Consider the following 27,582-nt stretch of genomic DNA (forward strand, 5'->3'; position numbering starts at 1 on the left):
GAGCGCCTCGGGCGTGGGCGCAGGAGCTGCAGGCAGAGGGAGCGCCTCGGGCGTGGGCGCAGGAGCTGCAGGCAGAGGGAGCGCCTCGGGCGTGGGCGCAGGAGCTGCAGGCAGAGGGAGCGCCTCGGGCGTGGGCGCAGGAGCTGCAGGCAGAGGGAGCGCCTCGGGCGTGGGCGCAGGAGCTGCAGGCAGAGGGAGCGCCTCGGGCGTGGGCGCAGGAGCTGCAGGCAGAGGGAGCGCCTCGGGCGTGGGCGCAGGAGCTGCAGGCAGAGGGAGCGCCTCGGGCGTGGGCGCAGGAGCTGCAGGCAGAGGGAGCGCCTCGGGCGTGGGCGCAGGAGCTGCAGGCAGAGGGAGCGCCTCGGGCGTGGGCGCAGGAGCTGCAGGCAGAGGGAGCGCCTCGGGCGTGGGCGCAGGAGCTGCAGGCAGAGGGAGCGCCTCGGGCGTGGGCGCAGGAGCTGCAGGCAGAGGGAGCGCCTGCTTCGGAGCTGCAGGCAACGCAGGCAGAGGGAGCGGCTGCGAAACCGGCGCGGGGTCCGCAGGCAGCGGCAGCCGTTCACCCACGGGGGCCCCCTCCCCAAGGCGCACTTCTCCAGGCGTGTCATAAAGGGGAGGCAGCTGTACGGGCGCTGGATCCACTGGCAGGGGCGGCTGCTCCGGTGCGGGGTCCACTGGCAGGGGCGGCTGCTCCGGTGCGGGGTCCGAAGATTTCCGGAGCTGGATTAGCCGCTGAAGGTCCTTTGCGGGACTTACAGGCTTATGAGGTCCATTCGGTCCGAGGTGGGAGCGAACTCCTCGAAGCCCCTCGAGCCGCACGGTGAGCGGTTCCACCTCTGGGTTGCCTGGAGCCGTCGAATCCTCTATCACCCTCCAATACAGACCTTGGAGGGTGAAGAATTGCTTGGCCAGGGTAGCCATCTTCTCCGGTAGAGGCGGTGTGAGCACCTCAGGGAAGGCTGCCTCTGGAGGCGGGACTGGTAATTCCCGTGCTGGGGAGATGGGCGCGGCCCTTCTTGGAATGCGGGGCACACGCGGGATGGCGTCTCTTACTGCTCTAATGCATCCCCAGTTATCCAGTCGCTCAGGCCGGAATAAGTACCGCTCAAGGGGCGGTAGTTGCTCCAGGGGGATTGGCTGCAGGTCTGCGAACGTGAAGGGCTTTTCCTCCTCCTCATAGCTCAGGACCCAGAGCCTGGCCAGGGAGCAGGCTCCCAAACGGATCGGCCCCAGGTCGGGGCCCAGGACGAGTTCCTCCTCCTCATCCTCCATAGGGAGCCAAGAACTGGAGCGCGAGCAGGCACCCAGACGGATCAGCTCCTCCAGGACCTTCCTTCTCCGCTGCTTCCTCTTCTGAGGGTCCATCATTCTGTCATGATCTCGAGCGGGCTGACAGGCGAACGTGGGGGTAGGCAGGTATGGAGCAGGTATGGAGCAGGTATGGAGCAGGTATGGAGCAGGTATGGAGCAGGTATGGAGCAGGTATGGAGCAGGTATGGAGCAGGTATGGAGCAGGTATGGAGCAGGTATGGAGCAGGTATGGAGCAGGTCAAAACTCAGGGTTTATTGTAGAATAGGGAGCAGGAGACACTTAACCACACCATTACCACAATGACGGACAAGGGAGACAAGCAAGACAAGGACTTAAATAGGACTGGACTAATCAAAGTAATCGGACACAGATGGAGACGATTCGGGAAGTACACGTGGGTAATCAGGGGGCGTGGCACACACGAGGAGCGTACGAGCTGTGCATCACAATATACATAATTTTTAGGGTTAAATACTTTTAAAAAGTAGTTGCCGAAAAGAAAAATATATTAATATAGGCTCTTAAATCTAATTTAATATCGTGAATTCAATTAAATTTATTTTTATATAGCGCTTTTCGCCTCAAGTCCCTTTACAATACAACATCGTTAATAGAGAATAATACAAAAAAACCTCAAAATTATAATAATTATTTTCAACTGTTATTAATATGAATCTTAATAAAAAAAAAATTATTTTTCACTAAAAATTTTTCACACTTGAATCAACATTAGTCCTTATAAGCCGTCGATCACCTGTTTCTTACTGGCCTATGACTTGTCTCGGTTAATGAAAAGAAATCTCATTGTACACTTGTCTCATTAAACTGGCCATGACGTCACCGCTGCCGGTAATTCAGATGACTTTCCAGTTCGGCTTTTCTAACAATGTGCGTGTCCTCCCACCGATTCGCGGCACATCTTTCAGCAACGCGGCGGGGGGAGTGAAGACTATCCCTAGAACAGCGACAGAGGGCCAAATCATAAACACTGCAGAATCCAACCTCCCCTTCGCCCCACGGACACACCCTCTCACGTCATTAGGAGATGATTGGTTTCTAGGCATCTAGCTAATGAATAATGGAACAGCAAAGCTCCTTTCCTTTTATGCTATTGGTCCGTGGAGATGTCAATGAAACATCTTTCGCAGCTGGTTCGGCTGCCATCAATGCTGGAAGGTCAGAGTGCTTTCACAGTCCGCTTCCGACCGAGAAGTGGAGAGACGTTTATAGAAAAAATACGATATTGTGACCTTACATCTTCAGCCGTTTTGTTTATTTGAAGCTGAACGCAATAGACGTGCGGGCCTTCATTTTTTAACCGGTGCACCGACTAATTGTGATTCGAAAGGTAAGTTTTTTCCACATTTATTGGCACGACAGCTGATGGAAGTAGTAAAGTTTGATAGCCGTTTCGCCAGTGTTCGTGGGCAGCGTACTCTTAACTTCCCATGTTGACTGATAAAAGTTAGTCCGTTATTACTGTTTTGCGCATTGACTAAGCCGGGTCGTTAGAAAAGTTGCTGGCAGAGACGACCATTTTAAAGGACTGAAGTGCGAGAGCTCTACTTGTGGCCGAGTAAAGTTAAAAGCATTATTATCGTCATCGCCATTGCGGACCTGGTGTTTTGCCGATGCCATACGAACGATACCGACAGACGTGAGATAGGACCTTTGGTTATGATGGGAAACTTTGGTTTTTCAAATTTTATTCCAGATTACCAGTAGTATATGTTGAGTATCGCGCAAGTCGATGCATTAGGCCTTGTCTATCAGATCGAAATGCAGTTTGTGGACAGTCTGTGTTCGGGACGGCCGAGGGCAGCTGATCTTCATTCCTTTGGCTGGACCTGGCCGTCCGATGTATTTACATAGTCCCGCAATATCCTCTGTCCTGCATGGGCGTGTCACCTGGCTTCGGAGTACCCAGGCATGTTCTCCCAGGGGACCATACATTTTCTAAATTGACGTATTTAGCTGACGATTCCGTATGCTGTATATTCATATACTCTAGTTATTTGTCTTGGGTTTTGAGCAGCCCATTTATTTCTGGCTTTATTGGATACCGTGTTAATAACTAGCTGCTATATAGGCGATTTTGCCTATATATAAGCGTGGATGAGAACACAAACAAGTTTAGCTGTTTCCTGTTGTCCTTTGTTGCTGTATAGATGTGCTTCTTAAATAAGACCTGTTATCTGTGTAATCCTGTATTTACTTGCTGAACATTTGTATTTAACAGAGCTTACATGTTAGATGTAAACTTGCAGACAGATGGGGTAATTTATAGGTATCATCATAAGCATGTTTTGGTTCAATACTTAACCTACTATACCTAGTATAGTATTTGAAGTGCTATTGGCCTGGTTGTTAATGAAAAGAACATTCATTCTTGAAGAGAAATAAAACTGGCAGATAAACTCGGGAAAACCAGTTATGCTTCGCATTTTTTGACGTTAAAAAAACATTTTTCTTAAAATAGGAAGCTTTTATTGTGGTGTTTGATATCTTTCCTGGGAGTTGTATAGTCTCCATGCGTCAATGTGTTTCCCATCTCATGGATAGCGACTATCGTGGATGAAAAAGTGCTCATCTTTTATATGTTAATTATTTAAAGAGGTAACATTCATTGTAAAGTAATTCTGACCTGCTTATAAAAACGTCATGGTATAATGGTAATCTTGATATTGCAGCAGAATTATTACAGTTATACAGCAAATATTTAAGGATGGTGTCTGAACAAAGTAAATAGTAAATAATGCAGTTTACGTAAAAGTTCACAACAGTAACATTTTGTCATGATGTTGTAGATAGATCTTCCTGTCATTTATATTCCAAGTTGGGGGGAGGGGCGACTGCAGTCTATCCCAGGTAGCATAGTGCACCGGGCTGGGGTACACCCTGACTGGGTGTACCCAGATCACAACATGGGCCGTTTATACAGTAGATGCCGTTTCTCCTAAGCACGTCTTTGGACTGCAGAAGAAATCTGAATTAGTCTTGTTGTGGACTTTGGGTCAGGCATAGATAGCTGATAGACAGTCAGAGACCTCAGATAACTGGAGTTTGAGCTAAAACATTTCCAGTGTTCAAATGTGAGATTATTAATGTACCAAAAAAAGGAAGCACACACAATATTCAGCACCATTGCAGGAGTAGAGACTGATTAGACTTTCTTGACTGACTAGGTATACATTTTTGTCTTACATGGTGGAGGGAATGCGTCCTTTATCTTGGACGGAAGTCAGTTGCAAAAGAACACATTGTGTAGAAAGTGCAGAAACTGTTTTTGTTTGCCAACTGTTCTGTACCTTCGGGTGATTATATTCAGCTCAGACCCCCCTCCCACCCCAACAGGGTGATCAGTTACTATGAATTCTATGGGAATTTTAGAGCATAGGAAATGAATGTAATTGCTCTAGCAGTAGGGGCACAAGATTACAAGTCCAACTCAGTTCCTGCTGACCTAAAGTAAGATGAGTGGGTAGGTGGGAATATCTGCTCTAGGTGCAGTTTCTGGTTCATATATACATAATTTCTGTGCTTGTATGTTGAACATATAGCAAGAGACAATGCAAGAACTCTGACAATGCAAATTTGGAGAACACTCAGGGTGCATGCTTCCTGGCCAGTTGTGGCTAAATGTGTATTCACACCCTGCCATTTAGATATGTTTAGGTGTCAAGTTTGCAGCCTGTTTTGCTGTCTATCTTTTCCTCTAAGTTAGGTCATAAAATTGCAATTTACAGATTAAAACAAGGTTCAGTTATAATGGCAAGGGTTACAGGGTGTACTGCAGTGGTTGCATAATGAAAATAACATTTATATTATTGTAATAACTAGTCACATCAATTCAGCTATGGCACATAACTGTTTCCATTACGTAAGCTTAGAGTTTTATAGTGCCAAAGGTTTATTAACAATTTCCTTCCACAATATTCTGATCAAGCATTCTTAATTAGTTGCATTGGTTCTGGCAACAAACTATGAATTGTTTGGTTATGCATATGACATTGATTAGTTTACCACAGTATTACTGCCTTCAGTCTGGTGCTGGTACATCCAATCGCTGGTACATCAAAGCCCAACAGCATAATGATACCCTTGGCCACCAATGATATTTCATATTACTAAACTATATAGAAATATAATGTTTTCACTTTGTCCATTGGTTAGCATTTTCTCATTGGTCTTGAACAATGTCACCTCAGGGTTGTAGGTAGTGTCTTAAGTTGTAGTCTCATTCATTCAATTTTGAGTCAAAACGGGAAAACAAAAAATATATTTAGTAACCAAGTTTTCAATACAAGGTCATGATGAGCCTGAAGCCAGTCTCTGGAAGTCACGCAGAGTGATTTTTATCGCTTTTAAAGAGAGGGTCATTGGAATGTGATCTGTTGATAGATCATTCTTGTATGATCTGGAGTGAATTTCTTGCATGCTTCATGAGTAATGCCTCCAGTTAGTAGTTTGTGTCATCAGTATGACTACATAGCAGTGATTTGGACTCTGCTACTTTCACTACTTTCTTTTTTGAAACAGTCCCTGGAAATGTTATGTTGCTTATGAGCAAGCGGGCGAAACACAGTAGCCCCTAAAATACAACGCAGCACTTGCTGTTGATCTGAATGTTCTCTTTTGTGCAAAAGCATAGATAATTTGACTGCTATGTGCGCCTGAAAAAAGCATGAAATTTATGCTTCTCGGAATTAGGCCAGATCCATCCTTGATAGCTAACACGTTATGCTTTCGTTATTTTACTAGACGGGACTTGTGAAACAATAACTTTGACTTGATTCTACCAGGAGAATCACGTTCTTTTTGCTTTTCTCTGGTCCAGTAAAGCTTTTTTTTATACATTAATAATAATTTATTTATTAATTACTTACTTCTGCTTGTTGAGGCATTTATTTTGCCCAGCAAAAGCTGCTGATAAAAATATTTACAGGTAACATTCATTCTTGATTGATTTTATTTTAATGCTTGTTTAATGTTGGTAGAAGTTTGCACGCTTCTTTAGTGGGGAATGACTGGGCTGATTAATGCCACAGGATGGAGGGGAAATCCTAGGCTTTGATTTGCAGGCAGGATTCCACTGCGATGACCTACTGGCTGTGTTTCACTTGTGCTTATAACATTCTCAGAATTAGAGCGAGGTGGGGAAGGCATTTGACACTGTGGTTTATTAGCTTGCTATCATCTGAAAAGTGGAACGGGTGAAGTTAAACTTTGTTTGATTTGTTTGGTTATGAAAGGTACAGTACTGAAATGATATATGTTTTTATTTCTCTCCACTGACTGATTTTTTTGGTAACCTCTTCAGTGACAACTCATCGTATTCTTACTGTCCATAATCTAAAGCCTATTTTTGCCTTTACTCATCTTACTGCCTTGTATGTGTGTATTTTGATGAGTTGCAAAATATGGTTTGAATTAAATGGTGTGTTTTTTATTTTTAATTTTGAAAGAAACAGTGCCACACAATGCACAGCTGCAGAGTCTTGTCAGCATGTCAAAAAGCAGAGATTGCACTGATTTTAGCCTGCATGTAAGGTTATATAAAGGAGAAGCTCTCATGATGTGTATTTCTGAAATGTTTCTGTGACCTGCTGCTGCTAATGCAGACTCCAGTGAGGTGCTGGCAGTTTGCTGAAAGGCATAAATCCTTCCAAATTTGGAAACGGAGTACTCCGTTTTGGTTTTTGCTTTGAGCTTGAGCTCACCATAGCCCATCTGAACTAACAAAGACAGGTTTGATCCAGGGAAGTTTTCATCTTTGTAAATTTTTAGGGTTTTTTTCCTCTTTTTTTTCCAAATGAGCAGATATATTTCTACTTTTCTCATATTCCAAAAAAAGAGAATGCATTATTAATGTCTAAATAATTGTCCACTTAACATTCTAATGTTTGCGTGCTTTTATCAAAACAGTACAGTAAGAAAAGTATACTGCTTAAAAATAAGGGTTAATATGGCTTCCACATCTGGCAAAGTGCGACTTGTATGCCAGCTAGCATTTCCCTGAAACTACTGTACCCATCTCTCGACTCAGGACGCCCACGGTCCAGCACAGGATGGCCCAGTGGAACCAGTTGCAGCAGCTGGACCCCAGATACCTGGAGCAGCTGTACCACTTGTACAGCGACAGCTTCCCGATGGAGCTGCGGCAGTTCCTTGCCCCTTGGATCGAGAGCCAGGACTGGTGCGTACCGCTCATGACAGCGATGCTTGAAGGGTTTGAATTGGCGCATCTGTTCCTCTTGGATTGTTTAGTGTTATTATTTGTATAATATACATTTTTTACCTTATCTATTTAGCAAATGCTTTTATCGAAAGGAACATACAATTAGTGTTGGGCGGTATACCGGTTCATACCGAAACCCAATTATTGTTATGATATGAATTTCTTATACCGCAGTACCGGTTTAAATAGCCTAAATAACATTCGCAAAGTGGAGCAGCTGGAAACTGTTTAAGGGGGATCCTTTTTCACTGCTGCACCGCTAAAAATGTACCGTGAAAGATCAAAACAAAAGATACAGCTGACACTGGAGTTTAAGATAATGAGACACTGGGGTTGTCAAAAAATCAATTCTCAGATACTAATCGATATTAAAAATTAGTATCTGATTTGATACTCATTTTCACTATTATTGATACCAACAGTTTTCACCTCCTTCGGCCCATTTCTCACAGCACTGCTACAGCGCAGGCGCTCGTACACACACACACACACACCACACACACTCGCGCAGCCCCTCCCCTCCTTTCAATAGCTACTGAACATGTTCAACCTGCTTAACACACACATATTGAGTTGGCCGAACATGGCATATGCTGCAGTTGAAGGCACTTCACTGCTTTAGTAAAAACAAAAAAAAAACACAAAAGTGTCGTTTGGAAGTATTTTGCAGACGAGCATGGAAAGGCTAAGGATGTCAATAAGCCTCTATGCAGGCAGTGCTACAATGCTGTGTCGACGAAGTCAAGTAGCACGTCAAACCTGACGAAGCACGTTAAAGGCCGACATCCCGGTCTTTATATGTGAAATTTCGCGAGGTCAATATAGCTCACGTTCCAACACTAAACTATTAAACACTAATCAAAAATATTAACTTGGCCAGCGCACACCTCTACATTAGCTGCTTATCTATAAACAGTTAGCCAACAAACACAGTCATATACAGTATGTTATCATTACAGCAGCGGATAGGCGAAATAACATAGTTAATGTGGGAACAATGCAGAAACGTAAAACAAAAATGTGTCCAGTCATACCGTCGTATACCATGAAACCGATGTAACTTCGAAAAATACCGTGATATAAGTTTTTGTTGATACCGCCCATCTACATACAATTTAGATAGTGGGGTCAACCAGTCCGTGGAGGAGGAAACATCAACTCATCAAGCGACCTTCTGACTATGGGCAGGACTACACACTGCATGTTCATAAAGTTCTGAACACTTATATAAGCAGTCAAACATCAGAATAAAAATAAATATTTTACTTCCAGTTACTTGTCGTGCAGTTCATTACGTGAACTGTGATCAGAAGGCTCATCTTTGCAGTAGAGTTCCACCCTATTACAAACCAGCTCGCATTTCTGTGGTAAGACAATGTATGTCCGGGAAAAGTCTTTTAAAGTACTCTGTCTGCCTTCTCAGATGATTAGTACCATAGGTTTGTCAAGCATGTAACAGAACCATATAAACAATAATCGGATCTGATATCATATGACTTAAGTTCTTATATATTAGCCGTTCACCATGAGTGTAGCATAGATGTTTCGGCACTAGACCTTCATCAGGGTGCATTTCCAACAGTGTGAACAGCTCCTTATTAAGACGAACCAATATAATTAACATAATTAAGTACTGCAAGGTTATGCTAGCACACAATCAGTGCTCAGTGCTCATGATTAGTTAATTTACAGCTGCTTATTTACATGCAAAATCCACACACATGTAGCCCAGGTGGAGACTCAAACCCAGGTCCCAGAGGTGTGAGGCAACAGTGCTAACCACTGCACCACCATGCCGCCCCCCTCTATTGTTTATTTGTGCCACATTCACTCTGTGATACCGTTGGGTGGACACCTACCACATTTACCATTCACACTCATACATCATTCACTCACACATGCACACCTACGGGCAATTTAGTAACTACAATTAGCCTCAGCATGTTTTTGGACTGTGGGGGGAAACCGGAGTACCCGGAGGAAACCCCACGATGACATGGGGAAAGCATGCAAACTCCGCACACACGTGACCCAGGCGGAGACTCAAACCCAGTTCCCTGAGGTGTGAGGCAACAGTGCTAACCACTGCACCACCATGCCGCCCCGACTGGAAAACATCAAAACCTAAAAATAAATATGCATAGCTTTTAATCATCTGTTTCTTTGAAATCTTTGGTAATGTGTAAATATAGATTATGACTGCAGGACAGTCACTGAAAGTGATGGTACAGGATTTGCTCTCCAGGAACTAAAATTGCAGGAGTGCTTTTACTACCTATGAGGAGTTAGTGTGGATTCCTAGCATACTCAACAATGCAGTTCTAAAGTTTCTTACGGGAAGTTTCTCCTCTAGTGATCACAATGATGATATGTAACCAAACTCATGACTGTGATGCAAAAGAATCCACACCTTTCTGATACCTTATTTAGGATTCTGCTGTGTCATATTTAACATTTAGATGGGTGCCCTCCCAACCAAAGGAAACCATCTTTAACGGACCAGATTTTGAAACCTCAAGTTTTCGCAACACCAGCCTTCTTCTGACTGTGTCCACCAGCAACTAGGGTCAAGAGGGACACAATGGGTTACTTCAATTCATACGAAATACTTTAAAACTGAAAGGCTCCTGTGCTTGGCTAAATAGTTCAGTTCTTCTTGTGCTTTGACTGGTTTGTTTCCTTGATCGAAAGAGTCGTCCAGCTGTTTCACATGAACATTAGTGACACGTGCATGATTATAGGAGACTGACCAATCAGCACACAGCAAGAACTCAGTGCTTAAGTGAAATCCAGGTCCTTTTAATTGAAATGGTTGAATTGGTCATTTACAAACCATGTTGTAGCTCATAATGTCCCTCCTGACATAGATTAGTTGGTCACCCTACCAGCGACTTTAGTTTGGACTGTGCAAATGCAAGATGTGGTCCTCTTCACAAACAATGGAGACTGTGTAACTACACTATTGTGCTCTTTTTTTTTTTTTTTACTGCTGGTGCATAACAGCCCATAAGTTCTCTCTAGGTGCTTGTAAATGTTAGTATCAGATTGGCAGTGTTCAGTGGCTCTCTGTTACAATAGAGCTGCTCATCTTTGTGATAATGTGGGGAAATTACTGTCATGCTAGCTGACCTGATTGTTTAACAAGGTGTGGTGCAAAAATAATTATATACAGATCAAGTCCTTGCATTTCCTTCTTCGTAACAGACAGTAAACACAAGCCTGATTTCATAACATACTAAGATACTATGTATAAAAATAGGGCAGGGCCTAGCAGATGAACTTACAGGAAGGTGATTGCTCATTTGTTATCTCCTGTTTTATTATTTCTTTTATACCAGTAATCTGGCAAATGTTAGATCTTTTCAATAATCAGCTCCTTCCTCCTTAGGGTAAGGTGAGGGGTGGTGCCTGGGCTTTCAGGTTTTGTTTATTAACGCTATACTGAAATTCCTGTGCTTTGTGTTTTTGTGTCTCGTGTGAAATCCAGGGGATTGGCTTTATGATATTGTTCTGAATTGTGAACAGCCCATTCCAGATTCTGCACCATAGTAAAATTCTTTCAGTTTTGAAAACTGTAGAGCCATGTTTACCAATCCGGTCCTCAGGGATCCACAGTCCACATTTTGGCTCTCTCCCAGCTCCCCAGAACTGGGAGGGAGCAAAAATGTGGACTGCCTGACAGGGAGCCCAGAGGGAGCAAAAATATGGACTAACTGTGGATCCCCGAGGACCGGTTTGCGAAACCCTGCTTTAGACAGTGTCTGAGCATGAACTTCACGCCAGTTAAAGAAACCCCGTCTTCCCAGGGCCTACGCTGCCAACAAAGAGTCCCACGCCACCTTGGTGTTCCACAACCTCCTGGGGGAGATTGATCAGCAGTACAGCCGCTTCCTGCAGGAGAGCAACGTCCTTTACCAGCACAACCTGAGGAGGATCAAGCAACACCTGCAGAGCAAGTACCTGGAGAAGCCTATGGAGATCGCCCGCATCGTGGCTCGCTGCTTGTGGGAAGAGCAGCGTCTGCTGCAAACGGCCACCACGGCCTCCCAGGTAGGAATAATGTTAACTGACTTGTGAAAATGGGGTGTGTCAAGGTCTGAACAGGATGGGCAGGTTGGATCATTGGATCAACACCTGCCAGCCCTGCAGCATATGAGGCTGCTTAGCCGCAGGTCGATCAGAGTGCCGATGATCATCTATGGGATGTGTCAGACCAACAAGCCCCATCCACAGCTAATCAGCCCCGTACAATACTTTCTAGTGATGCTGGGCGATGGCAGTATCTAATAGGACAAATAGGGTTAGGGCAGTTCCACTCCAAAACTTGGCCCCATGCGGCTGGGCATGCGCAGGGCACAGATACAAAGGATTGTGGTATGTGGAGGGGCCCCATGCCGCTAGGTATACACAGGGCACAGATACAAAGGACTGAGGTATGCGGAGGGGCCCCATGCGGCTGGGCATGCACAGGGCACAGATACAAAGGACTGAGGTATGCGGAGGGGCCCCATGCGGCTGGGCATGCACAGGGCACAGATACAAAGGATTAGGGGGAGGGGCAATGAAGGCATGACTACAGGGAGTCTATGAAAAGGAAATGTAAGTGAATTAAAAAAGGTTGCTGTGTGTTTTTATATGGTAATTTTTAAAAGTATTTTCAGATTTTTGGGATCTAAGACTTCGATCAGTTATGCATGTATATGCAAAAAGCTAGATTCTTTTGTATTTGTGACCGGTTCGACCGATTGACTGAAAGGAATGAGTTCAAAAGAAAGATTCATTTACACTATACTGCATTATAGTCCACCAAGTGCTTTTCTTTCAGACTGAAAATCACACAGATACAAATGCAACGCCAAACTGGTTTGGACTTGTATTCATTTATCAGTTTCTTTAGAACAGATTCACAGTGTGATAACAGGACTGACTGTAATACTTTACATGCTTTTTGCTTACAGGCATGCAATGAAAAAGAATTCCTTGCTAGCCAAATAATCATCTGTATTTTTGTGCTTGTCAAATTACCTACTAGTTTTGTGTTTTAACGGCACTTGCTTTGGCTGATTGCAACTAAACAAGGCCGTGATGCTGTACTGTATGACTGGGGCACGTGACTCCACAGCCCTCTGTTACCTAGAAACAGGTTGTCATAATCAGTGCAGTAAAACATTAGGCTTGCATTAACAACGCCCTGCAACCAGAGCTTGATGCTATAAATGTTCACCTTTTAATGCACGCAGTGTTGTCCATTAGTAAGGGGTTATGTGAGCTCGTTTTATGGGCTATTTGTTGGGGTTAGATGACTAATATATTTAAATGTTAAAACTGAGTTTTTATTTATCCATCCATCCATTTTCCAAACCGCTTATCCTACTGGGTCACGGGGGGTCCGGAGCCTATCCCGGAAGCAATGGGCACGAGGCAGGGAACAACCCAGGATGGGGGCCCAGCCCATTACAGGGCACACTCACACACCATTCACTCACACATGCACACCTACGGGCAATTTAGCAACTCCAATTAGCCGCAGCATATTTTTGGACTGTGGGGGGAAACTGGAGTACCCGGAGGAAACCCCACGACGACATGGGGAGAACATGCAAACTCCACACACATGTGACCCAGGCGGAGACTCGAACCCGGGTCCCAGGGGTGTGAGGCGACAGTGCTAACCACTGCACCACCATGCCGCCCCCATTTTTATTTATCTTAAATAAAAAAATAAAGTTTAATAAATTCTTGACCTTTCCTGCTTCATATTGGTATCTCCCCTTTTTAGGATGGACAGGCAGCCCACCCCACAGGAACAGTTGTGACAGAGAAGCAGCAGATGCTTGAGCACAGCCTACAGGACGTCAGGAAGAGGGTGCAGGTGAGAAGCAGTGGCAGGGTGGGAGATCCACACAAGTGCTGTAGCAACATGGGAACCAGAAGGCATCGTTTTTCCCCAGTGGGATCTGCTTATCGTCTTTGGAACTTTCCCGATTATTACTGCTAGCGCTTTTTCGGACACTGGTAGGTGTTTACGTGATGGTATCTAACCTGTCTGTTTTGTTCTGGCTCAGGATATGGAGCAGAAGATGAAGATGCTAGAAAACCTGCAGGATGACTTTGACTTTAACTACAAAACCTTGAAAAGCCAAGGAGGTGGGTCAGCAGTTACCGGGTCATTTTTACTCTACTTCTTATGCAGGAATCCACCTGTGTCTCCACAGGAATAAATTCAGCTAAGGGTCCTGATGATTAAGGCCAAAAGGTACTTTATTTGAATGGTGAGGTGTGGTTCGCTGCAGCCATTGTCTTTGAGGAGAACCCTTACCATCCTCATTACCTTCTGCAGAACTGTCACAGGACTTGAACGGCAACAGCCAGGCCACAGCCACCCGCCAGAAGATGGCCCAGCTGGAGCAGATGCTCACAGCCCTGGACCAGCTCAGAAGGGTAGGTCTGCACAACCAGCTGTTGCTTTGGCTTTAACTACGAGCCATTGATGAACAGGAAAGGCAACTACTAATCATAACGTCTATGTTCGGAGGCAGGTGTTTCGAACTAGACATTTAACAAGTGTCTAAAAGAGAGAATTTTTTTTTTTTGCACAACTGGATTCTCTAATACTCAAAACAGCTTGTAAAGGAAGTATTGTATTAGTAGAAGTAAAGACTGTTCTCTCAGGAATGCGAGCAGTAGGCATGTCAAACACTGAAGGATCTCATCCTTGGCAGCAAATTGTGACGGAGATGGCAGGGCTGCTGTCTGCGATGGAATTCGTGCAGAAGAACTTGACAGAGGAGTTGGCTGAATGGAAGAGAAGGCAGCAGATCGCCTCGATTGGGGGGACCCCCAATATCTGCCTGGATCGTCTGGAGAACTGGTAGATCACCTCTCCTTGCCCTGCTACTTCATCATATATTACATTTCACCTTGTTTTTGGGAACAGTGAGGTTTGCTGTGTCATATCTGGTTCAGGACAATCCTTAATATTTGCTAAACCAATTGTAGGTAGCTTTACTCATGACTGCTCTCGCCATTTGCCATCTTCTGAGAAACTGTGGTCCATGCCTGTTACTCGGCACCTGTGTCGACCCTCAAGGTTTACATCATCGGCGGAGTCCCAACTGCAGATCCGTCAGCAGATCAAGAAGCTGGAGGAGCTGCAGCAGAAAGTGTCCTACAAGGGAGACCCTATTATCCAGCATCGGCCAGCTCTGGAAGAGAAGATTGTGGACCTCTTCCGAAACCTCATGAAAAGGTGCATGTCATACCTTCATCACAGACTTGAAAGTCAAAGCAACTTGAGACCCAAACCTACGCAGTTTGTTACCATGCTGTCTAGATACTCGTTTCTGTTCCATCTTTAAATACAGATTGGAAGACTAAATATGATCAGTAGCCATGCAAACACTGATGATGTGAATGACGCGAGCTCATCTAACAGGCACACTTTCTCTCCTGACGCTGCAGTGCGTTTGTGGTGGAGCGTCAGCCTTGTATGCCCATGCATCCAGACCGGCCTTTAGTCATCAAAACCGGTGTTCAGTTCACCACCAAAGTGAGGCAAGTGACGCACTGCGATCTGTCCCGGTCAGCATCAGCATCAGCATGAGCTCTGCTGCCTGCTTAAGACGGGCATTAAGGTTACAGTGTTTTAATGCGCGCATGTTTTTCTGTGTATTTCAGGCTACTGGTGAAATTTCCGGAGTTGAATTACCAGCTAAAAATCAAAGTCTGCATTGATAAGTGGGTTCCAGGTCCAGCGACATTGTTCTTCTTTAGGAATAATTTTTTCTGTGCTTATATAATTGTTATTATATATTTGTATGCACCTACTAGCTCTTTTCTGCATGGACAGTGGCACTTCAGTTTTTTTCTGTGCGTAATGGTGTAGGTTCTTAAAAGCCAGTTTTTACAGTTTCGCTGCGGAATTGACCTTTTTGACTTTTTTTTTTCCCAGAGAATCGGGGGATGTTGCTGCTCTGCGAGGGTGAGTGTCGGTTTCCTGTGTTTTATTGTGATCTGCAAAGCCTCCACTGCTCAGTGGCATCATAGGTCACTGTCAAAACTGCTTTGATGATCATTCTGGGTTCTCCGGCCTTCTAGGTCACGGAAGTTCAACATATTGGGTACTAACACAAAAGTGATGAACATGGAGGAGTCCAACAATGGCAGTCTCTCTGCGGAGTTCAAGCACTTGGTGAGTTTTGGGGCAGATCTTCAGCTGTTGTGGATTTATCTTCTCTTTATCTTCCACTGGTCTAATAATTTTGTGTCTTCTAGACTTTGAGGGAGCAGAGATGCGGGAATGGTGGAAGGACCAGTAGTGATGTGAGCATCTTCTATTTCTTACTGTTAAGTCTGAACACACAGAACCACTTAGAAACTATCATTGGCAGAAATGCATGATTGTGGCAGAGATTTGACAGTAGCCAAGCTCTTTGTCTTTATCCTTCAGTGATAACTTGCTGCTGACGTTGAAGTAGTCTGCTTAATGGCTAATGATGGTATGTTTTGACCACTTAAGCTTAGGCCACACTTCACTTCTCCGCATGCGCTTTCAGTCTATGGCCCAAACACAAATACAAGCAATATAATGAAACTGGTAAACTTTTGGTGAACAGTTTTAAAGTTGTTAGTCTAGGTATGAGCAGTATTAAGGTGATACAGCATTACTCAACATTCTCAAATCCCAAGTCCTTACGACAGAATTAGCCAGGACCCTCGCAACCACTGAATTTTATCACCATGATTTCAAAATACTGGAATAGTGTTGCATTTGAAAGTACCATATAGCGTGGTATAAGTTTGGACAGTATAAATTATCTTGACAGTAAAAATTAAGTATGCAGATACCTCCACACCACCTACAATAGTTCTTCTCATACTTTTTCTTGGTTGACATTTGCTGCATGAAAGTCACTACCACCTACTGCAAACGCCTAGTCACTTTCCTCGCACATATGCAGAAGATGCACACTGATCTGCATGACTTCCACTGGACAAAAAAAATCTGGGCTACACATGCACTGTCCAGCGCAAACCCCTGATGATATAAATGAAATTTCCGTCATCCTGTGAACAGACTGAAAGCTCATGCAGAAAGGTGAAGTGTAAATTCCTCCTCTCTCCACCCAGGCCTCTTTGATTGTGACAGAGGAACTCCACCTTATTACTTTTGAAACTGAGGTCTACCACCAAGGGCTGAAGATCGACTTAGAGGTGAGATTCTCCTAAGTTCTATTTTTCTTGCCAGGCTTTCTTAGAAACATACTATGACTGGTCATGCTATATGAATAGGTAGAGGTGGGAAAAGTTATTGATTTTATAATTAATCGTGATACTGGTTTTGACAATTCTGTGTCGATGCACAAGATCCCAAGCTTCAATCCTGTTCATTTATGCCTTTTCCCTGTCACTAAAGGTATTTTCACTGAATTTTACTGTTATCAGTCCTCTTATCATGTAGGTGGCACTATTTTTCTCTCTCTGCTATAGGAAGGTTGTAATAGTATTGTGCAGACACCTCATTCCGCCATCTTGGTTCATTGTCAGCCATGGTAATGGAGTACTCCGAGCTTGTGAATGCAAGCAAGTCAAGTCAAGTAGGGCTTTATTCTAACCAAACATACTCAGTACACTTGCATGCGGTGGAGCGAAATGATGTTATGTAAAATGTTATATAAATGCAAATTAAATTAAATAAAAGCAAATGATATGGAGAGACAATGAATTATTGGATATGTATTTTTACATTTTTAATACTTTACATTCTTTGTAAAGTCTTTGCTTATTTAGCTAACTTAATCTTGTTTATCCTTGTTCACTGGGAAATCACACAAATTGAGTCTGGTTGTTCCTTGTTACAGTGACAATAAATGCATTGTAAATCTATTTAAAATTCCATTTCTAATGTTTCTCATATACATTGAAAACAAAACAATTGTTATTCATATACATTGAAAGGCATACATTGTTAGCTATGAGTGTATTGTTAATTATCTGGTTTTTCTAACGCTGTGAGTAACGAAGCAAATGAAAATCACTAAAAGTTTGGAGGTTTAATTTTTTTTATTTTGCTAGCTGAATGCAAGAACCGCTGATGGAAAAGCATGGACAAAATATTTAAGTTTATTCATGGGTCAGTTTAAGTAGAAATTTCATGCTTATTCATTTATTGTCTTAAGTTGCCATTACATGAAGAAAATAATTACATTGGTCTATGTTGCACTGTTTAAAGCTACAGTGCTACGCCTGTTGTTATTGCAAGAAATCCGGTTTGATTGCACAAACGTGAATGTGTGTGAATGGTAAATTGAGTTGAATAAAAACTAGATCAAATCAGGCATTCATAAATCAAAATTGGATCGAATTGTGATGTCGGGGTCTATTCCCAGCCCTTCTAATAAGCAGTGCAGGTAAATGAGTGGCTTGAGATAGATGCTCACGCTAAGTAATAATGGAAGGGCAGAGGTGCACATCGTATAAACAAGCCTGACTTTGCCTTCACGCCGTGTTGTGTTTACCTCTCTGATAATTTCTCTGCTGTGGCATAAAGAGTAGTTAGTTTCTGGGTGAAAAGCTGATGTTAGATTGAAGAAACTGTTATTAATCATTTGTTATCATTTATGTATAATCAGCAATGAGTGTAAACATGTATATACATTATTTTGTTTTCCTCTAGCCTCATACTTTAGATTCAAAACCAGAACTTTCTCTTCTTGCTTTCACCTCCCTATTTTGCGAGACCCCTGCGCCTCCCACTGACTATAAATAAAGGAGCCAAGGGGAACCACCCTTGGTAGCACATTCTGCTGAGAGTGTGGGTACCCTTGCGCAAGTAAAACTTTAAAGTGTGTTGTCTCGTAATTAATAGTGTGTACAGAGTTGGGGTGGAAAGCCTGACGCTTTCTCCAACATATACTGTAGTTTGGTCCTGTGTGCAGAGTTGGGGTGGAAAGCCTGACGCTTTCTCCAACAGCTGAGAAGTTAATGAATGGCTTTTGCTCCTTGACTTAAAGGCAGGAGAAATAGGCTTTGCTTTGTTTAATGTGACTTTTTAGTTAGTAATTATGTCATGATGTCTTGTGTTTGAAAAAATGTTTGCTCAAGTAAGAGCGCCTCTAGAGCAGTTATCTTTCCTGTGCAGACACATTCCCTCCCAGTCGTCGTGATCTCCAACATCTGTCAGATGCCAAATGCCTGGGCCTCAATCCTGTGGTACAACATGCTCACCAACCATCCGAAGGTAAGGCAAGACCTTCATTTGGCTGGTCTTTCCCTTTCCAGTCTGTCAGTTAAGGGCAATATGTAAATTTAATCCTAAACGCATAGTTGTGGTTTTCCCTAGAGTGCAGAGGACTGAATCGATCTTGATGGCATTAATTTTTGATGGAGTCCTCCTATCATATTGGCATCAGTCAGGCAAACCTGCAGACCCGTTAGTGGCTATACTGCCTGGCCTTTCTGGTGATTTGCATTTTAACCTTCCCAGAATGTGAACTTTTTCACCAAACCGCCGGTGGCCACATGGGACCAGGTGGCTGAAGTTCTGAGCTGGCAGTTCTCCTCGACCACCAAGCGAGGCCTCAACATCGAGCAGCTCACCACCCTGGCAGAGAAACTCTTGGGTAGGATGAGTCTGAGCCTTGGGCGTGGAAGTGGTTTTAGCGTTTGTGGTATAGATGACGCAAACATACCTTGCTGCAGTGACTTATTTTTAGGTTACGCCATTAACAGGCATGTCATATTTATCTTGATCTTTTGTAAGTGTGATATGTTTTTGTTCATGCATCTGGTGCAAAATGTTATACCTGTGGGAGAAAAGAGGTCAGATATGTTATTAATAAAGGTTGTTTCCTGGTGCCTGATGATTTATGGTTTATTGCTTAGTCTACACAAACACAGACGCGTTCATTTACAAACGGATAAGTAAGGGTGAAACGAGGGGAATGTGGCTGGATGGAGGAGCAAGGAAGAAGGGACTTGGTTCTTTTGTCATGAGACTTTACATCAGGCCTGTTGTGCCTGTTTGACTGGTGTATGGAGTTGAAATTCAGGGAGTTTTCTCACTCTTTAACATTTTGTATCAGCATTTGTCGTCACTGTGAGCCACTAGAACATTGTTTCAGTGATGGAAATCGCAGGGTATTTTTTTTTTTTTTAACATTATCTCTTAATTGCTTATTTAATACCTGCGACTGGCATCAGCTAGGGTTGCAGGGGCAAGTGCAGAGCTGGTTGAAGGGTCCCTGAAATTTACTAATGGAATACCGGAGTCCTGCAATGTGATGTTTATCAGTCCTCCCAGTAGTTTTCTCAGTCTACATCACACTATTCTCGCAGATGTTTATCATGCAACATTTTTTATTTTTTTTTTTAATCTTTTATCAAAGGCCTCATCTTCATCTCTGTGATCTTAATGCCTACGTCTTTTTTTCTGCAGGGCCGTGTGTGAACTACTCGGGGTGCCAGATAACCTGGGCAAAGTTCTGCAAAGTGAGTTCTTCCTCCCTCCTCATTGCTGACCGACTGTTGAAAAACCATCCTATTAAATGACTTTGCCTCCCACACTGCTCTGATATACATTTCACCTTTTTAAAAATGTTTCAGGAAAACATGGCTGGCAAAGGCTTCTCCTTCTGGGTCTGGCTGGATAACATCATTGACTTGGTGAAGAAGTACATCCTGGTATTGTGGAATGAAGGGTGAGGCAGTCATTCTCCTGCCCATCCAGACTAGAGATGGGAAAACTACAGGCTTCAGTGACCTGATGGAACTCTGGATTTCATTTCCACTTAGGTTTCAGTTAGTTTAGCCAAAAGCCAAAGATGGCTATCTTCAGGATAAGACAAATTATCTTTCTTAAATCTCATAATACCTAGTGTTAAACACCTATAATTGTGTTTTGGATAATATTGTCCCACTATCTTTTTCTTAACAAAATGAAAATTCACTGTAATTAAAAGATCTAATAATTTTGTTTTGCTTTGAAGGCAAGAATAATTATGGAAAATATAAAAATAACATATTATTATTGATAAAGGGAATTCAGTTAATCATAGGTTTGCCTGAACAATCATTTAAAATGTGTGGGTTTTAATAAGACATTTTTGTCTGATTTGGATCGCTCAGTTCAGGCAGCATCGCAAGCACACCAAATTAATTATTTAAGCAGATTGAAATGTAAGCCTGCATTTGCTTTTGGCCTCCATGGCCTGACACCGCTGAGCCCTGATCGAGACAGATTGCTGAGGGTAAATCGAATGTCTGTATTGTACAGCGGAAGGCTGCTGTTGTGATACGCAGGGGAGCTCAGCTTCGGCAAAGGTGGATCACAGATGTCAGAGTGAGCTTCCTCACGGGATGAGTGTGTGCACGTGATGCTGAGGCACATCGCCTCTTTGCTGCAGGTACATCATGGGCTTCATCAGCAAGGAGCGGGAACGGGCCATCTTGAGCACCAAGCCCCCCGGCACCTTCCTGCTACGCTTCAGTGAGAGCAGCAAGGAAGGTGGCATCACCTTCACCTGGGTGGAGAAGGACATCAACGGTGAGCGTCAGAACGGGACGTCTGGGGGCAGACGCCGCTCACGGCACTAAATTAATACTGTACATTCTTGACACAGGCGGAACCTGAATTCACAAGTAGATGTTCAACATGGAAAGCATTATGCTATATTATGCTAATAGTGGCTGTGAGTTTGCTAAGGCTAGTCCTGGTTAGTCAGTCACAATTGAGAGTTTGGGAACATTTTGGTTTTCCAGTAAATTCCAACGCTGGAGAGAATGTGGTTGATAGAGCCCATAGTTGAAAATGGTTTTATTATACCGAACTTGGATATGTTGCTGGAATCTCATTTGAGACGACGTCACCCAACTGGAGCAAGGCAGAAAGAGCCTATGCAAGCCGGTCTTCCTGTGGCATTTAAGGCACTTATGCTGGGAAATTCAGACCAAGTTAAAAAAAAAAAAACTAAGACTACAGATATACTTGGTAGTGGAGGATTTAGTTTATTATGATTGATATTTTGCAGTCATGTGTTTTAAATTTAAATTTTTACATATTTATTTTTACAATATGCAGCTAAGCATCCCTTAGGTTTTGCTATTCTGACATGTCAACATCACACAAATGGGCTTTGGTTTAAAGTTGTTCCTATCTGTGTTTGCACCAGAGGTTGGAATAAGTTGGCCACACTGAGAGATGTGCTCTGAGAGACTGTAGATGATAACCGGTATTTAATAATGCAGACACAGGGCCGTGGCTTGGCAAAGAATACAGAGACCGGATGAGAAGCCACAGAAGATCAGATGTGCCACAGCATGCACAACGTAACACGGAAACCTGTACCGTAAACAACCTAATGGATCACTGGCCTTGCAGTTTTAGTAATAAGTGATTTAAAAACAAATTCTGCTCTTGCTTGCTGTACTGAAATTACACCAAATTCTGAACCCAAAATGGAGGTTTGTTCTGATTTCATGAATTTCCTGTACCATTACACACCTATTCCTAGGCCATTTTTAATAGAGGAGGTAAGGAGTGCGCACTGATTACAGCACATTGTCACACCCACTACATGACAGACCATCTTGGGGATGAGAACCTGAGTGCAGCCATGTGGCGGGTGATACCTCAGCACCACAGGGGACAGTGTGAGTTTTTTATAGTGGCTGGAGTGCCAATCCTGCAGGTTAAGGGCCTTGTTCAAGGGCCCAACGGAGTAGGATCACTCCAGGCATTCAAGGGACTCGAACCAGCAACTTTCCAATTGCTGGGACAGATCCTTAGTCTCATTAGAACATTAGAAAATAAACAGTAACATGATAAAAAAAAAAACTGGAGTAATTTTAGGAGAGGTTTTGAAATGGCTAAGCTGACACACTTCATGGTTTTGCACCAACCTTAAGCTCATTTAAACATCATTTTCTTTGACTGCCTAAGACTTTTGCATAGTATGTAGTTTCTCATAACTGTATTAATTCAAGTCCGGTGTCTGTCTTACGGACTACCAGGCAAGTGCCTTATTCAGCAGCCGTTCTTAATAAAATCCCTCTACCTTGCCTTGTCCTGCAGGAAAGACTCAGATTCAGTCTGTGGAGCCGTACACCAAACAGCAGCTCAACAGCATGTCCTTTGCCGAGATCATCATGGGCTACAAGATCATGGATGCTACCAGCATCCTGGTTTCCCCACTCGTCTACCTCTACCCAGAGATCCCTAAGGAAGAGGCGTTTGGGAAGTACTGCAGAACCGAGGCCGCTGAGTCTGACCCGACTGACCCAGGTAGTCGTTGATTTTCCTGCTTGATTTACCCTTCGGGACTCTTTGGGTTTGGCTGCAAGTACAGGTCTGTTTAACTTTTTTCATAGAATACAATGAATCATATCTTCTGGCTGATAAGGACTTACAATATAGGGAGCTTAATCATATTAAAGTTAAAGAAGAAATAAATCCTGCTTTACTTGTAATAATTGTCATCTCTTTGCAATTTTAATCATGTCTTTCTGTTGCGCTACACTTTGTAATGTTACTTCTTGGTACCATGGGTCATTTTAATGCCAGCTGAATGTACATAATAGGGGTATCTGTTTAATTGAAAGAACTTGAACTTGTGTTCACATTTGCCCAAGAGAACTTAGCGGATGTACACCGTAGATGTCTGATTTGGCTTTCTGTGCCAATGCAAGAACTCATTCTTAGCTGAAACAGGATCTATTTTTGCTTAATAGGTGCTGTACCATACTTGAAAACGAAGTTCATCTGCGTTACCCCGTAAGTATGCTTAGACTTCACTGACGGTGTCTTCTGCGTAAACTAGTTTTCTAGGAAAGTCTCTTTTGAAGATGAGTGAATCTACAGATTAGGTGCCTCAAACAACCACAGGGGCAAGATGAGAACTAGTTGACTAATCTCCTTCACCAGGGATCCGCTGCTGCTTATTCCGCTTGTCTTTACTGGTAAAACCCTGAAGACAGGACAGTGTGATATGCAAAGCTTTATCTCACTGTGGTTTTCTCTGGTTGCCTCTACACACCACACCAAAATTTAAATGCACCAAGGGCATTTAAAGGCTTTTAGCAGCTAGTTAATGTTCAGCCTCTAGGATCTTGTTCTCTGTTTTTTGTTTTTGTAGTGAATTTGAATTATCTGAAACTCAGAGTCTTGTGGCCCATCAACTATGGCAAATATAACAAACATCATTTATATACCTTCAAATGTTTTCAGCTTAAGTCAGAGTTTTGAAGTCAAAAGACTGTTTCACCCCCGCACTGAAGCAGAAAGCAGTATTAAATAAGCAAAGAACTGATCTCAAAATGTTTTCATATAACTTGTAAAGTGCAAGCAGCCGTAGGAGGACTAATATGGGTGTGTTTAGTTCAGAAAAAGTGCAGGATCCAATAAGTGATAGAATGCAGAAGTGTTTAGGGGGTATGAGGAAGAATGGGAGAGGAGGCTGGTCGGAGGTGTGCAGTGGGAGCGTTGTGAGAACCTGACCTGTCTCCTTAGGTGCCCCTCCGTGTTCATGGACTTGCCGGACAGCGAGCTCCTGGCCAATGGATTCCCCGGGTAGGGTGGGCCAGGGCTGTGGTGTGGAGGGGGAGGGGTATGTGTCACTTGGGCGCCCACTGGTGGTGGATAAGCAGCAAAACTGATGCGTGTCTCGCTCCTAGCTGCAGGACTCATCTCAGTCCTTCAAGTTTATCTTTGTGTGTTTCCTGATTTTTAACCTTTTTGGATTAAAATCACCCCTCCACCCAAACAAGTGTTTTTATGGTCATGCATGTGTATAAGTTAGGACTGTCAGTGTTAAAACATTAACAAAGACGTTAGTATATTAACCCGTTTCTCATCACTGCTGTGTTTATTGTGGTCTTCTGATTTATGTAGAATTCATTATTATAGATTTACATGAAACTTTTACATGAACATTTTTAGAAGAATTGCCCTTGCATACATTTTTTTTTATTTAATAATTAATTGAAAACTGTCCACATTCCAACTGCTTATCCAGGCTCTTCTGGATGTGCTGCCTGCTATAGGTAACTGGTGAAATGCTATAACGTGTTCCACAGTGTCGCTGGCCCCAAAACCTGGATGTTTTCTGGGCAGAGACATGTGATGTTAAAGCATGTTGAGAAATGGACAGAACCAAAAGCAGTGGCTTAGTTGACGATACATGAACCCAAAATGTCATTGAAATCAGTATCTGAGTGAGCCGGTGGAAGCTCTTACTGCTTATATATGCAGAATGTTAGGACGGAGTCCTCACTTAGACAAAGGGCACAAAATATACCAAGGCAATGTGCAAAGCCAGCACAAGAACATTTCATTGTAACGTGGTGTCTCCAGGTATTATTCTGTGTCTGTAAGGGCCATACCTCTCTGAACTCATGGTACATATTATGAAACAAAATTAAAACCATAAAAATGAGTACTTAATGAAAACAACACATGCATTGTGGCAAGATATTAAACTGGACTTTAAATCGGGGGTGTGCAGTCTTATCCGCAAAGGGCCGGAGTGTATGCAGGTATTTGGGATAACCTTTGGGTCAGCTGTTTAACCCCTGGTGTGAGGGCTCTTCAGCCAATCAGTCCTCTAATTAGTAATCTAATGAGGGAGTTTCAGCGAAAACCTGCATACATACCGGCCCTTTCTGGGTAAGACTGCCCGCCCCTGCTTTAACGGATAATACGTCCACCTGGTTCAAAATATCAGTATGCAACACTACTGCTAGTGCTTTTGTCTAAGAACAGTTTTTGTATGTGGTGCATGCATAAAGTTGACATAAGTATTGTGTTTTTGCACAGACTGGAGGCATATGGCATTGCATATTTTATATGTGCATACCGATTTTTTTACCCCAGTATTATTTATTATCATCATTATATTTTCAGAGTATCTAAGTAAGCAACAGATGTTTTTTACGGCATCGTCCCTGCATTTCCGCAATTTTTTACATGTTATTTTAAAACTGGTGCACCTTTAGGGGTTTCTTTCAGTTTTTATTTATTTATTTTGTTTGCTTAGGGCTGTTTTCTGACGGTAATCTTTGTCCTGCAGCTGCAGCCACTAACATGTACAATCCTTTCAAATAATTTTTTTGTTAGTGTATTATTAAATGAGAATCATTTCTGTAAACTGACCAATTTTTTGTGAAAGCTTTTGCTATTATTAAAAAAGAGGCATATAATTTATGCCTATAAATATATCTAATGAAGTTCATTCTTATAGTTCTGCCATTTTCGTGCTATGGACAGGTGTGCGTTGTGTCTCGTCCATTTGTAAAGGCAAAACACATCCTGGTCCTTAGAACCAAGATGGTAAAACCCTGTTTTAATCTTCAGAAATATAGTGACAGCACCTGTCAATTCCATTTAACGCTGGGTCTCTAGACACCATAAATGTTTCCATTTCATTTATTGTTTTGGTAGCTATTAGCCTTTATCGGTATTTTTTCAGAAACTCTAGTACACTAATCTTCATTTTATGTATTTTGAATGTCCTTCCCCTTCAACTCATTTCTACTGTCTTTTGCAGTACAAACTCGGGAAACACAAGTGACCTGTTCCCCATGTCCCCTCGCACCCTGGACTCATTGATGCACAATGAGGGGGCTGAAGCCAACCCTGGCCCCTTGGGTAGGACTAAAGTTTAATCATCATTACGTGTTCCGTATTAATCACCAGCCTGTCGCGTAACTCTTAATAGACTCTAAGGTTAGGTAAATACAGCGCCAGCAAGTATACAATCCATTACAACTCCCCAGTGCACCAACTGTTATATCCTACTGCCATTCATTGGAAAGCTAATATTGCTGAGTCATTGGTATTCAAGTGAAACTGATCGTGCATGTTTTCCACGGGGGCCGCTGTCTTTGGGTCTTGTTTTCCCAGAATCCCTCACTCTAGACATGGACTTCAGCTCTGATGCAGCTTCGCCCATGTGAGGACCAAACAGGAGCCATTGGCCCACAGGATGGATGAACACTTTTCTCAAGCTGTTGTCCTTCGCTCACTGATTACCTAGCATACTGCAGCCTTGTGATGATAAGAAGCCTATTACATCATGGTTATTTTTTTGTTTTTTTTATCTTCAAACATTACTAAACATTGCATATCAAGGAAGCTAAACTTTTTTATTGCTATAAAATTGGATAATCAGTAGAATTTATATACATCTGTTACTGGTATCAGCAATGTCGCCCAAACATCTCTCATAATGGTAAGAAATGTATGAAATATATATATATATATATTATTTTTTTAAAACGGCATTGTATTCTTTTACTCTTGGAGCTAAAGTCTTTTAAGATCTGCAGGACTCACAGGGGATGGCAGAAGCATAGTCGAGCTGTTTGTTTGTTGATGGGGATAAAACAGTCTTCCCCAGCTTCACAAGTTACCAATTGAAGAAACATTTTTCATGGGTAATTTCAAACCATTTTGAGTTGTTTCCTGTCACTGTCCCCAACATGGCCACACTCTGCCAGCTGGTTTCCTGCAATGAATGCTTGGCTTGGGAGCATTTGTGTATACCTGCTAGCCAGGCGTGTCTTGGTTGTGCGGGGTTCCACCTTTATTAGGTATTAGTTGGAATGGTCTGTTTCGTGTATTTGTCACCAGGGTAGGCCAATCAGTATTTGTTCAACTGTTTGGTCTGCGGTTTGTCCTTTTCTATGTTGTTTTTCCGTCTTGCTGTCTTTTAACTACCCTTTGTGTAATTTCTGTCTATCAAGACTGTATGGTTCTATTTTGTGTTTCTCTTGCGCTGAAACAACCTGGTCCCAAGACGACAGGATAGAGAGACATTTACAGTTGGTTCAAACGACGGGTCGGGGTGTCGTGGGCTTTCATACACTATACTGCTTTTTAAATGCCATTTTGAAATGACTTCAGTACTGTTCATGTCAAGCAGGAAAAATAAAGCTGCATGGTCAAAAATCAATGCTCAGTTTATAATCCTAATTTTAAAATGCTGACCTTAATATAAGTTCAGTGTTAGTTTGTAAACTGTGGAAATAAATTGCAATCTCAGAA

General features: G+C 42.9%; 1 protein-coding gene across 2 annotated transcripts; it reads left to right on the forward strand.

Annotated features, from left to right (window-relative positions):
• Nucleotides 1-2,462: 2,462 nt before the first annotated feature.
• Nucleotides 2,463-27,582, forward strand: LOC125742630 (signal transducer and activator of transcription 3). 2 transcript variants are annotated; one of them, XM_049014826.1, is made up of 24 exons: nucleotides 2,463-2,654; nucleotides 7,353-7,502; nucleotides 11,351-11,594; nucleotides 13,324-13,416; nucleotides 13,610-13,691; nucleotides 13,885-13,985; nucleotides 14,267-14,415; nucleotides 14,635-14,793; nucleotides 15,006-15,098; nucleotides 15,222-15,281; nucleotides 15,496-15,525; nucleotides 15,642-15,735; nucleotides 15,819-15,866; nucleotides 16,674-16,757; nucleotides 18,685-18,783; nucleotides 19,030-19,165; nucleotides 19,981-20,033; nucleotides 20,148-20,242; nucleotides 20,948-21,087; nucleotides 22,615-22,827; nucleotides 23,271-23,313; nucleotides 24,049-24,108; nucleotides 26,084-26,184; nucleotides 26,440-27,582. In XM_049014826.1, exons 2-24 carry the CDS (start codon nucleotides 7,375-7,377, stop codon nucleotides 26,490-26,492), a joined length of 2,358 nt encoding a protein of 785 aa, XP_048870783.1. In that variant the 5' UTR covers nucleotides 2,463-2,654; nucleotides 7,353-7,374; the 3' UTR covers nucleotides 26,493-27,582. The 2 variants fall into 2 exon arrangements, with proteins under 2 accessions (XP_048870783.1, XP_048870784.1); XM_049014827.1 differs by lacking the exon at nucleotides 24,049-24,108.

The sequence above is a fragment of the Brienomyrus brachyistius genome, chromosome 5 (assembly GCF_023856365.1).
Source record: "Brienomyrus brachyistius isolate T26 chromosome 5, BBRACH_0.4, whole genome shotgun sequence".
Classification (NCBI taxonomy): Eukaryota; Metazoa; Chordata; class Actinopteri; order Osteoglossiformes; family Mormyridae; genus Brienomyrus; species Brienomyrus brachyistius.